This window comes from Physeter macrocephalus, chromosome 10 (genome assembly GCF_002837175.3).
Source record: "Physeter macrocephalus isolate SW-GA chromosome 10, ASM283717v5, whole genome shotgun sequence".
NCBI classification, from domain to species: domain Eukaryota; kingdom Metazoa; phylum Chordata; class Mammalia; order Artiodactyla; family Physeteridae; genus Physeter; species Physeter macrocephalus.
The window spans coordinates 21668139-21680754 of record NC_041223.1 but is presented as its reverse complement, the minus strand read 5'-3'; the positions used below and the strand labels follow the sequence as shown (position 1 = coordinate 21680754).

At 37.9% G+C, this 12616-nt stretch overlaps 1 protein-coding gene across 2 annotated transcripts in view; it reads left to right on the top strand.

The window, feature by feature from the left end:
- PEX3 (peroxisomal biogenesis factor 3) overlaps nt 1-12616 on the top strand; it is a 34272-nt gene that overhangs the window by 2229 nt on the left and 19427 nt on the right. For both annotated transcript variants that reach the window (XM_007114314.4, XM_007114315.4), the window contains exons 2-3: nt 5795-5926; nt 11032-11113. In XM_007114314.4, coding sequence (XP_007114376.2) covers nt 5795-5926; nt 11032-11113 — 214 coding nt within the window. The remainder of the gene's footprint in view (nt 1-5794; nt 5927-11031; nt 11114-12616) is intronic.

Here is a 12616-nt window from a genome sequence, read left to right as displayed (position 1 = left end):
GAGTAGATGACCGTGATTGGCATTTGTTTGAGCCTCATAGTCTTTCTGCTTCAAGGGAAAGGTCCTATAACATGGTACATATCAGTTAATCAATTTTAAGAAATATTTATCCAGTGCCTGTAGCATTGAAGGTAATATGATTGGAAATACAAGATTTACAGAGATTTTTAATAGTAATAGCTTCCATTTTGTGGGTGCCCAGTGGGCCCTGTATTAAGCTCTTCTATTCAGTGGGGATGATGACAGGATAGTTATTGTTATCCCCATTCCAAAATGTGGGAACCAGAGTGCTAAGAATTTAAAAACTTGTTGAGGGTCCCAGAGTTAGTAACAGGGAAGCTAGAACTCAAACCCAGGTGTGTTAGATCCCGAAGCACATTCTCTTTCCACACTACACCACTCTTGTCTTCATGGACTTTGTGGTCCAAAAGGAATGAAAACAAATGACTTAGTTTGTTCAGGCTGCTATAACAAATACCACAGACTGGGTGGCTTATAAACAACAGAAATTTATTTCTCCCAGTTCTGGAGTCTGGAAATCTAAGATCAGGGTACAAGCATGGTTAGGTGAAGGTCCACTTCGGGGTTGCAGACTTCTTGTAGTCTCACATGGCAGAAGGGGCTAGGGATCTCTGTGAAGGCCCTTTGAGAAGAACACTAATCTCGTTCTTGAGAGCCCCACCATCATGCCCTAAGAGCCTCTCAAAGACTCCCACCTCCTAATACCATCACATAGGGCATTAGAATTTCAACATATGAATTTAGGGGAGACACAAACATTCAAACCACAGCAACAAGCATACAAATAATTAAAATATAAAACAATAAGAGCTGAAAAATGCTGTATATATCAAACTGGCAGATAGCCTCTGCAGTTGGAAATAATTAGGAAAGGGCTTCATGGAAGAAGTAGCACATTTTGACAGATTTGCAAACTAGGTAAGATATCAACTTGCATGCTCAAGAAGCTTGGCCATTCAGTGGTGGGGAAAAAAACTTTAATGTTTGGTCTCTTTGGTTTTTCATTCATTCAACAAACATCTGAATTAGAGGGCCTACTCTCTCTATATTGGACTCTGGTGATACACAGGAATAAGATACAGTTCTTGACTTTGAGGAACTCATAGTGCAGCCCAGAAAGCAGAAATGGAGATAAACAAAAGTAGTACAGTGATAGTATTAGAGTACCATAATAGAGCAGGGTTCTGCGGGAGCATAGAGAGAATCATGGAGGTGTTCAGCAAGCCTCCCTTAAGAATCCATTGGAGGGACTTCCCTGGTGGTGCAGTGGTTAAGAATCTGCCTGCCAATGCAGGGGACACAGGTTCTATCCGTAGTCCGGGAAGATCACACATGCCACGGAGCAACTAAGCCCACAAGCCACAACTACTGAGCCCGTGAGCCACAACTACTGAAGCCCACGCGCCTAAGAGCCCGTGCTCCACAACAAGAGAAGCCACCGCAATGAGAAGCCCACGCACCACAATGAAGAGTAGCCCCCACTTGACACAACTAGAGAAAGCCCGCATGCAGCAACGAAGACCCAACGCAGCCCAAAATTAATTAATTAATTAATTAATTAATTTTTTAAAAAAGAAGAATCCACTGGAGTTATAGCTAGCAAAGTAGAAGGGGGCACAGCAGGTAAAGGGGTTGCTCAGCAGATTCAGAGACCTTGTTTTTGGTGAATCAAAGTGTATTTCACTATGACTAAGTGCAGGGAACAAATGGGGAGTGGCAAAAGATAAATTTGGAGAAGTAGCTAGAGTGCAGATTGTGAAGGGCCTTCCTTATTGTGCTATTCTACAGAATTTGGAGCTTCTCAGACTTTAGTATGGATAAAAATCACTGAAGGAACTTAATGAAAATATAGAATTCTTTCTCCGAGATTCTGATTCTTTAGGTCCAGAGTACATTCATTAATTCTTTAATTCATTTAGCAAATATTTATTGAGCTCCAATTGTGTACCAATATTATATATTGGGGGTACAGCATCATATAAGACAAAACATTTGGGGATGTTTTCAAGGAACTTCCTTAAAGCCTACATTTTTAACAAGTACCCCATCAGTAATTCTGGTGTAAGTGGAACAGGGACTGTACATTAAGAAATGATGGCAGGGTGTTGAAGAATTCTAAATACGGCAATAGTACAGTCAGATTTAAGTTTTAGAAAAATCACTTTGCATATAAAAGATGGATTGGAAAGGTGTGAGACCAGAAACAAAGGAGAGTTAGGAAGCTGTTAAACCAGTTCAAGAGCATTAATAATCTGGGTCTGAATGAAGACAATGGTAGAGAAGTGGACTAAAGTGGCAAAATTTAGAAAATATTTCTGAAATAGAATCAGAATAGAAGGGTTTGGTGGTCTTTTGTATGGGAGTGAAGTTAATAGATTATTTTCAAACTCTTATTGACATTATTAACCTAGTAAAATAGTTATACTAAAGGATTTTCATCCATTAAGACACTAAGTGATGGTTTTAGAGAACCAAATTTGTAATATGGGAAGGCTAGAAGATATTTTGCTTTACCAGCAGTGTTCTGAAAGGAAACATCAAAACATCTTACATTTATTTTTTGAAATATTTAGTGAATGTTTTCATTATTCATAAATAAAGTCATAGCTAAAGAAGAAACTTTAAAGCTCATATAATCCCAGCCTTTCATTTTATGAAGAAATTTAGACCCAGAGAGAGGAAAGACTTGCTTAAAGTTACCTGCTTAGTTGGTGCCACAGCCATCAGTATCTACTCTCTTCTGGGCCAGAATTCAGGCAGCAAGTCAGGTGTATCCTGAGCTCCACATTTTAGGTAATGAATTCTCTGCCTTCATTCTTACTTCCGTGGGGAAACAAATCAGACAAAATCAGAATTTATGAATTTTGCAAATGAGAGCCTGGGTAAATTAGTCCTTGTATAGGAATTTACTTCAGTGCTAACTCGAGGAAAATAATGGATTGTGGGATTTTAGCCTAATGCCTTGTATCAGTTTTCTAGGGCTGCCATAACGAAGTACCACAAACTGAGTTGCTTAAGCAACAGAAATGTATTGTCTCTCAATTCTGGAGGCCAGAAATCCAAGATCAATGTGTTGGCAGGATTTGTTCCGTCTCAGGGCTTTAAGAGAGGATCTGTTCCAGGCCCTTCTCCTTGGCTTGTAGATAGCTTTCTCCTCCCTGTGTCTTTACATCATCTTTCCTCTACACATGTCTATGTCCAAATTTACCGTTCTTATAAGAACACCAGTCATACTGGATTAGGCCCACCTTAGTGACCTCCTTTTAACTTAGTTATCTCTGCAAAGACCCTATCTCCAAATAACGTCACTTTCTGAAGTATTAGAGCTTCAACATGTTAATTTGGGGCAGGATACACTTCAACCCATAATAATTTATCTTTTAGCTTTAGTAAGAATATACTACATTTACCAAATAAACACAGTACAGTTAGTTGACCCTTGAACAAAACAGGTTTGAACTGCACAGGGACACTTACACAGTACGTTTGACCCTTGAACAACTCAGGTTTGAACCGTGCAAGGCCACTTATATGCAGACTTTTTTCAGTAAATACTGTAGCATAACAGATCCTCGGTTGAATCCAAGGGCACAGAACTATGAATTGAGCCCACTGTAAAGTTACAAGCAGATTTTCCACTTCTGGAGGGAGTGTTCTGCACCCCTAACCCTGGAGTCGTTCAGAGGTCAACTGTAGTTCCTAAAGTGTTTTTGTCAGACATTGTTGAAAATCTAATGAAAGCAGTGGACCTTCTCCCCAGGAAAACACATAGACCAATTAAATTTACTATTATTCCAGAAAATTCTTAACTATACAAGGGGTGTCATTGCAGCATTTCATTTTACGCTATTATTATTATTTGAGAAATAATAATCATTTTACACATAACATTTAGCCATCTGTTGTGCAAATAAAATAGAAGCAATTCATTGAGAAGTAGTTATTATGTAAGTGTTTCCTGTCAAAGGGTTACTTTGTGAAACGTAAGTCAGTTGCTTCATTCTGTCAGTATTATGGCACTGTCTTCAGTTTATTGAGGATGAATTACAAGAAAGGTAGCTCTGAAGACATTTATATGAATTTTTATTTATTCTTTAAGGAGATTGTAATACATTTTTTTGTATATAGACCTAACAGCAGTCACACTTTATTTCTAATTATTTGTAGCACATACTCTTTCAATGTCTTTTTAAGACATATAACATGTTATCAGGTCATCTGTATTGCTTACATTAGTGAAAATAATTCAGGATACGTGTTTGCTTTGCAATTCTTAGTGGGCTTCCTCCTTCCCACCTGTGACAAACAGACCAAATCCAATTATTTAGATCATGTACAATTCTTATGTTCTTTCTCGTTATATTGGAGGCTACAGACAGTTGGTGGTAGGTGAGGATTAGTTACTCTCCTACAGCCTTGTTGCCAGCTTATCATGAAACAAATTCTGGCTCACATTAAAACATCTATTATCAAGCATAGATAAAACAGTATCATAACTTGTTCCATAAGCTCATTGAAATCCCATTGTCCTTTCTTTGTGCTACAACAGAACCATGCATAAACGATTTACCCAAAGCAAATGCGACAGTATTCTAGATGTAGGATTCTGCTGGCCATTTGGTTAACCCTCTTGACTAAGAATCCTTCGAACTAGCAGCTGAGGATCTGAGACTAAGCCATTCCTAAGGGTGATGGACTTGCTCGTATATTCTTGTTCAAATGAATATTACTAAAATGTTTCAGCTAACCCAGTATCTTAAACACCAGTCATTTAATCTGTGAAAAGCCATTTCTGATATTCATTTTGCTAGGTTAGTTGAAGTGCTTACACCTTGAAATATGGCTTTTGATCAAATGCTAACTAACCATGCTGGAGTGTTAACATTCCCAGTCAGGACAACTGACTGCCCACAAAGTATTACCCAAATTTGCACATTTTATATTATACTGTCTATACTGAAATGTGTTAAAGTAAATTACAGGCCGCAAGACTCCACATATATTTTTATGTCGTAGTGTCATAATTTAGGAATTTTTGTACCCTCTTCACCTTCCCTTTTTCACTTAAGTTTCTAGTTTTAGATGTCTGCTTGACAACCTACCTTTCTTTTATTCTTCCTTTTAAATTTTTTCTTATATTTTTAAAAAGTATTATATTTTGATTGAAGAAAATGCGTAAACCATAGAGAAGCAAGCAGAAGGAAAAAAATCACCTGCTATCCCACTATTTAGCAATGATCATTGTTTAATATATGTAAGAAATTAAAATCCATCTGTTGTCATATATGTTTACTTACATTAAAAAGCAAAACTTCCAGGATCTTATTTTATCCTCTAACACTATAACATGGATGTTTCCTTAAGTCATTAACTATTTAGCAATGTAGTTTTTAGTAGCTACGTAAGAGTCCATTGTATGGCTAGACCATAATGTATTTAAACAGTTCCCTTTTGCTATACGTTTAGAATATCTCCAGTTCACTATTAAAGGCATTGCCTGACTTTGTAGATTTAATTCCTTTCTGTTTCTTTAGACCTAGTCTTTATGTACCCATCTGTCATTGGCTTTTAAAATGGCAGTCTCCTTTTCCTTCTCTTCAGGTTGCAATTCTTAAACAGTTCTTTAATTTAGGTTCTTAAAAGTTGTAATTTTTAGCTTTTCACTAATATAAGCCTCATATTTGGATAAAGTGGGTTAAAAATACTGTTTAGAATTTTTAATACTCTAATTAACTGCATTAATATACTAACTTGTTTTAAAAAATAATTTTAGGAGTATATATCCTGGGGAAATATGGACAGAAGAAAATCAGAGAAATACAAGAAAGGGAGGCTGCAGAATACATTGCCCAAGCACGCCGACAGTATCATTTTGAAAGTAACCAGAGGACTTGCAATATGACAGGTAAGACAAAGAGAACTATTTATACATGTATAGAGTTGCTTGATGGTTTATATTAATTTACATACCTCCAGGACCAAAGTTAGAGGAAAAGGCAAAAATGATAAATCTAGCAAGTATTTACATGATCTAACTGAAATACATCATTTAATGTGGATTTGGAAAATCAATGCAAATTAATATGCAACATAGAGGCTTGTTCATTCATTTTATTTATTCATTCAGCAAATACTTAGAGTACTCAGCACTGGGGAAACAGAAGGTGAACAATTTAAAAAAAAAAAAAAAAACACCTGACCTTCAGAGTTTATTCACTAGTGAGAGAAAAAGATGATAAACAACAGATGAATGACTTTAGGCAGTGATGACTGCTTACAGGAGAGTGAGCTTTGTGAGGGGTGGGGTGCTCTTTCAGTCGGGGCAACCAGGAGTCAGGCCTCTTTAAGGAGGTGACATTTGAGGAGAAATTAAATGGTACAATGGAGGGAGCCATACAAAATGCCTGTGGTGGGAACAAGCTTGGCATATTTGAGAAATAGCGAAAAAGGCTGTGTAGCTAGAGTAGCATGAGCAATGGAAGAAGAGTGATAGGAGACAGGGCTGCAGGAGTGGGCCTGATGCCATCGGGCCATATATGTCATAGTAAAGAATTTCTTACATTTACAAGGCACCTAGAGATTTATAAGTCTAACACAATAGTATACACTCAGTGTTAATCAGTGGTAATAATTTAATCTCCAGAGCTAGAAACCTACTGGGAGGATGCTATAACAAAATCAGCTGCCCATATTTGAAGAAAACAAGGTGTTATGTTATAATTGGCGTAACTCCTTGAAGAATTAGTTCTCAAATCCATGTCAAACTTGTTTTTTTTTGTTATTGTTTGAAGCTTAATGCTTTTCTACCATTTCTTTCAAGAACAATTAATTTAGAAAAAAATTTATAACAGTAGGTTCTCTTTGTTCAATTTTAAAAGTAGAATATTTTTTCAAGATTGGAAGAATTTTGTTTTTAGTTCAGTCTCATTTGATAAAGAGGCTGGGATTAAGAAGGTTAAGAGGGCTTCCCTGGTGGCGCAGTGGTTGAGAATCTGCCTGCCGATGCAGGGGACACGGGTTCGAGCCCTGGTCTGGGAAGATCCCACATGCCGCGGAGCAACTGGGCCCGCGGGCCAAAACTACTGAGCCTGCACTCTAGAGCCCGTGAGCCACACCGTGATGAAGAGTGGCCCCCGCTTGCCACAACTAGAGAAAGCCCTCGCACAGAAACGAAGACCCAACACAGCCATAAATAAATAAATAAATTTATTTAAAAAAAGAAGGTTAAGAGACACATTCCATTTCAGCTAGAGTATGATTTTTTTTTTTTTGTCTGTGCCGTGCGGCATGCGGGATCTTAGTTCCCCTACCTGAGATTGAACATGTGCCCCCTGCATTGGCAGCGCAGAGTCTTAACCACTGGACTGCCAGGGAAGTCCCATGATTTTTAATGTTTGAAATAATAATACTTCAATCTATAAAGCAAAAAGTAATCATAAATGCTGTATAAAATGGCAACTCAGATAAGGTACAGTAAGTAAGAGCACAGGCCCAAAGGTGAGGCAGATCTTGTTCCGTTCCCTAGTTTTGCCTTGTAATATCTGTGTGTCTTTGGGCAAATCTAAATCTAGTTCTTTCCTCTATAAAATGATCATCATAAAACCTACTTCATAAATGTTTTATGAGAATGTGGTAATTCATATAAAGTGCTTGGTACATAATAAATACTCAGTAACTGATAACTTTTTAAAAATTACACAATTCTTTAAATCAATATTTAGCTTTCAATGTAGTGGTACTACCACGGACATTTTAATGACTTTTTAAAGAATAAGAGCAGTCCATTTCTTTTTTTTTCTTTTCTTTTTTTTTTAATTGAATGAAAGATTCTTTAAATTCTTTAGTGCTTTACAGTTTTCAAAAGTTTCACATACATGATTTCATATCATCCCATAATAATCCTTTTTTTTTTCCTACCCCTGTATTGCCCCTGCCCCCTTCCCTCTCCCCACTGGTAACCACTAGTTTAAGAACAGTACATTTCCAGTCATTGCTCAAATTTTCAAAAAATGAAAAATGCTAACTTCTGGGATCTCACAATACATCTTAGTTTGACATGGACCCTTGTGTCGGTTTAGGTGCTCTGGGAAGCACAGCTAAAATGGGATTAGATGTGCGGGAGACTGACTGGCGGGAACCACACCCATGCAGAATAAAGAGGAGGGAGCAGAAGTAGGCAAGGAAAGCCTTAGACCACCGCACAGGTCTGACAGCCGTGAATCGAATGGGCAAAGGAAGGAAGGTTAGGTAAGAAGAGTCTGACTACAGCATGGTTTTAAGAAAGTTTTGGCAGGCCAGTCGGGAGTCCTCAAGCCTAAGTTCCCTGGTAGAGGAGTCCCTCGAGATCCGGCCTGCTTTAGTATCCCCCTCAAGCACTGTCATTGGCTGAGAGCAATGTAGATCCAGAGGGGTGGCAGCTGGAGCTCTCAGTTAATTATGCTCCTCCCAGCAGAAGATGTGAGTGGCACATTTCCATGACCATCACACCCCTCAGATGAATAAATAGCTGATATAGGCAGTTAAAACTAAAATGCGGTGCCCACTAAGAGCCAAAACATAGGTTCACTGACAACAGTTCCAAATTAGCTTTCTGATATGTATTGATAATGGGTTTACAAATCATGTAATTAAATTTCTGTTCTTTTGAATAAGATTTAATGGACATACTAGAAAAATTTAGTACTTTTAGGTAAATATAGTCAGTTTTTTAACCCAAGAAGTTGGCCCCGACTTGAAAGATAGTATCTAATGGCATGCTTCTGGGCCCTGCCCATTGTCTTCACCACCTTCATGATTTTACTAAAGATTTGGGAGAAGTGCTTATTAACTTTACACGTGACACAATGCTTGGATGCATGACTGATACCACAAATGAAGTTTGGGGATGCAAAATAGTCTAGTCCCGTTTAAGTGCTAGACTGGGATAAAAGAATTGTTCTGCATTAAAAGTCAGTTGTACTGATACAGAATTATCCAAGCTTGCTTAAAAGCAGGACGTATGAGTAAAGATTGGGAATTCTAGTTGAACATAGCTTGTTATGAACCAGAGTATGATGTGACTTCTGGACATACTAATTTAATCTTAGACTGCAGTAATAAAGTCTGTGGTTCAGCTCAAAGGTAGTTATAACATGCTCTGTGGTAGTCAGAGCAGAGGTCCATTTCTGCCTCTCACATGTTCAGAAGACACAAACTGGCATGTGTCAGAAGCAGCCAAGTAAGGATAATAATAAAAAGAGCTAACTTACTGAGCATTTCCATGTGTAAGGAAGCACTGTTCTAATGCCTTTTATCCTTAATCCTCACAACAGTCCTGTAGGGTAGATCCACTGTCACCCTCAGTTTACAGATGAGGAAACTGAGGCACAGAGAAGTTAAATAATTTGCTCAGGGTCACACAGATTCAGAGCTGGTGAAGGGTTGTCCTATGATTTGTGGTTGGACTGGGGATGTTTATCATGGAGACCAGGTGGCTAAAGCAAGACATGAAAGCTGTATTCAACTCAATACAGAAACATATTTGTTCAGTGTTAGTACAGATGGCTAGAAGAGAAGAATAGCCTTGTCTTTGGTTGAGTATGCTGAAGTGGAAAGTCAGAAGCTCTTATCTCTCAGGAGAATTATTGAAGAGATTCCTCTTAAATCATGTTGTCATACCACATAATCTTTAACGTTCCCTACTACTTTTTCTGAATGTAGGACTCTGGTGTTGCTCTTTCTTGGTAAGATAAAATACCGTGTTTAGGCTAGATATATATACCACGGACACTAAGAGAGAAACCACGTTTTACATTGACTGAGCTGCTACTTTAGTTAGTGGTCTAAACAACTTAGGTGATTTAATCATATATCCTGAGGAAATATGCTGAAGCTACACAATGCAGCGCTGAAATAAATGTTTAGAGTAAAAGCTGAATTTTCTATAGAAAAAAAATAACATGGATCTTGTCATTAATATCTTGCCTTGTCAAGAAGTAAAACTCACACACTAAAGTTTTCCCTTTTAGAATATGGCATTTGTAATCTCTTGATATTTTTTCATTTTGTTATCACTACTTCTTTAGTGTTAGAAATACATTTTAAATTTATGTATGTACATTTCACCAACATTTCTTATACCATGCATAGAGCCATAAATAAAGTAACCCCCATAAATTACATGCAGCCTTTTTTTTCTATAGAGTATTATACCTTATTGTATCTTCATGTTGGTATTCGAACAATAGCCATTGTCAAAACCAAAACTACAGCTCGGCAGCTCTTAATTCCTAGCCTGATGCACTTTTGTCTAGGTTGTGACAGATGCCTGTTGCTTTGTAGTATTTAAGAAATAAATGTTTTCTAAAATTAGAAATAAAATGTGAAGCAAGGGCTTCCCTGGTGGCGCAGTGGTTGAGAATCCGCCTGCCGATGCAGGGGACATGGGTTCGTGCCCCAGTCTGGGAAGATCCCACGTGCCGCGGAGCGGCTGAGCCTGTGTGTCCGGAGCCTGTGCTCTGCAACGGGAGAGGCCACAACAGTGAGAGGCCTGCGTAACGCAAAAAAAAAAATTTTTTAATTTAAAAAAAAATAAATAAAAAGTCCTGTTTAAAAAAAAATATGTGAAGCAAGAAGTATAGCTCAAGACAAAAGATCAGTTTATTGAATCAGAAATAAACATTTATTGTAAAAGATCTGGAAAAAAAAAAAAAGAATTATCCATCGTCTGTAGCCCAAAGACCAATACTGTTAACATTTGGGAATAATTCTTCCCATTCTTTCTTCTATGTGTACTTGTTTGCATCACTATGATCATAACATGTATATGCATAATTTTGCTTCACGTGAGCAGATAAATGATTTATTAGTATGTAACTGGTTTTTATTCTTAATAATAATTTGAAAGCCCTGACCTTCCCTACCAACCCTTGCTAGTTGCTAGTCCTGTCATATAGCTTAAAACAATGTGCATTTCTCAGTGAGGGCAGTCCTATCACTTGTGACCTTTTTAATTTTCTGTTTGTATTGTAGTGCTGTCCATGCTTCCAACACTGAGAGAGGCCTTAATGCAGCAACTCAATTCTGAGAGCCTTACAGCTCTGCTAAAAAACAGGTAAATGCAAGTTACAGCAATTCTCATTTATACATTGCACTGAAAATTTATAGAATGTAACTGAAATACTTTTCAAAAGTCTTTGTTTTCTTATTTTTCTTTCTATTTAGAGCTTATAATAAGCTCATTTAGAAAAAAATATTTACTTACAATATCATTTAATTAATATTTTATCCATTTATTTATGTTCTACCTTGATGTGCAAAGTATTTAGGGTGACAATATTTGTATGTATTCTGGTTTTCATATGAAGAGATCTTCCGTCACTTTGACTTTTTTTTTTTTTTTTTGTGGTATGCGGGCCTCCCCCTGCCGTGGCTTCTCCCGTCGCGGAGCACAGGCTCCGGACGCGCAGGCTCAGCGGCCACGGCTCACGGGCCCACCCGCTCCGCGGCATGTGGGATCCTCCCAGACCGGGGCGCGAACCCGGTTCCCCTGCATCGGCAGGCGGACGCGCAACCACTGCGCCACCAGGGAAGCCCTGACATTTTTTCAGAAATTTAATTATTGAGTACTTAGGGAAAGTGTTCCTGAACCAGATGTTGTGAAGCGGCAGTAATGTTAAATATTAAATATTAACTCTTTAATATTCTTAAAGAGTTTACAGCGTACTAGCTAAAGCATGTGAACATACATTTTAAGTAACTAAAGCATATAAACTTACATTTTATATCATTAACAAAATGAAGTACAAATATAACATGAATATATGATAATGATAATTTATCTTACCATGACAGTGTACTGTGTACAAAGCACTTTCATACATAGGACCTTGCATGTGGAGAGTAGTATGTATTGGAGTATTGTAATTTAATGTGGTGCTGTGTTAGTTTGAGAAGACTTCCAGAAGGAAATGGCTTCTTCTTTTAATGAACAAGAAGGAGGGTGGAGGGGAATGGTTTCACTAAATGTATTTTAATCATTGTGGCCTATGGAAAGATATTCATTTTCCTTGTAATCATCCTCCAGTAGTCAGGGGAAAGAAAGTGCTCTTTCTGGGGTGTCTCTTTGTGCCAGGCCCAGTGCTAGATACATTACTCCCATTTAATTTCCACAGTATCCTTGTGAGGCAGATTTTTTTTTTAACATCTTTATTGGAGTATAATTGCTTTACAATGGTGTGTTAGTTTCTGCTTTATAACAAAGTGAATCAGCTATACATATACATATATCCCCATATCTCCTCCCTCTTGCGTCTCCCTCCCACCCGTCTAGGTGGTCACAAAGCACCGAGCTGATCTCCCTGTGCTATGCAGCTGCTTCCCACTAGCTATCTGTTTTACGTTTGGTAGTGTATATATTTCCATGCCACTCTCTCACTTCATCCCAGCTTACCCTTCCCCCTCCCCGTGTCCTCAAGTCCATTCTCTGCATCTGCATCTTTATTCCTGTCCTGCCCCTATGTTCTTCATAACCATTTTTTTTCTTTAAATTCCATATATATGTGTTAGCATACAGTATTTGTTTTTCTCTTTCTGACTTACTTCACTCTGTATGACA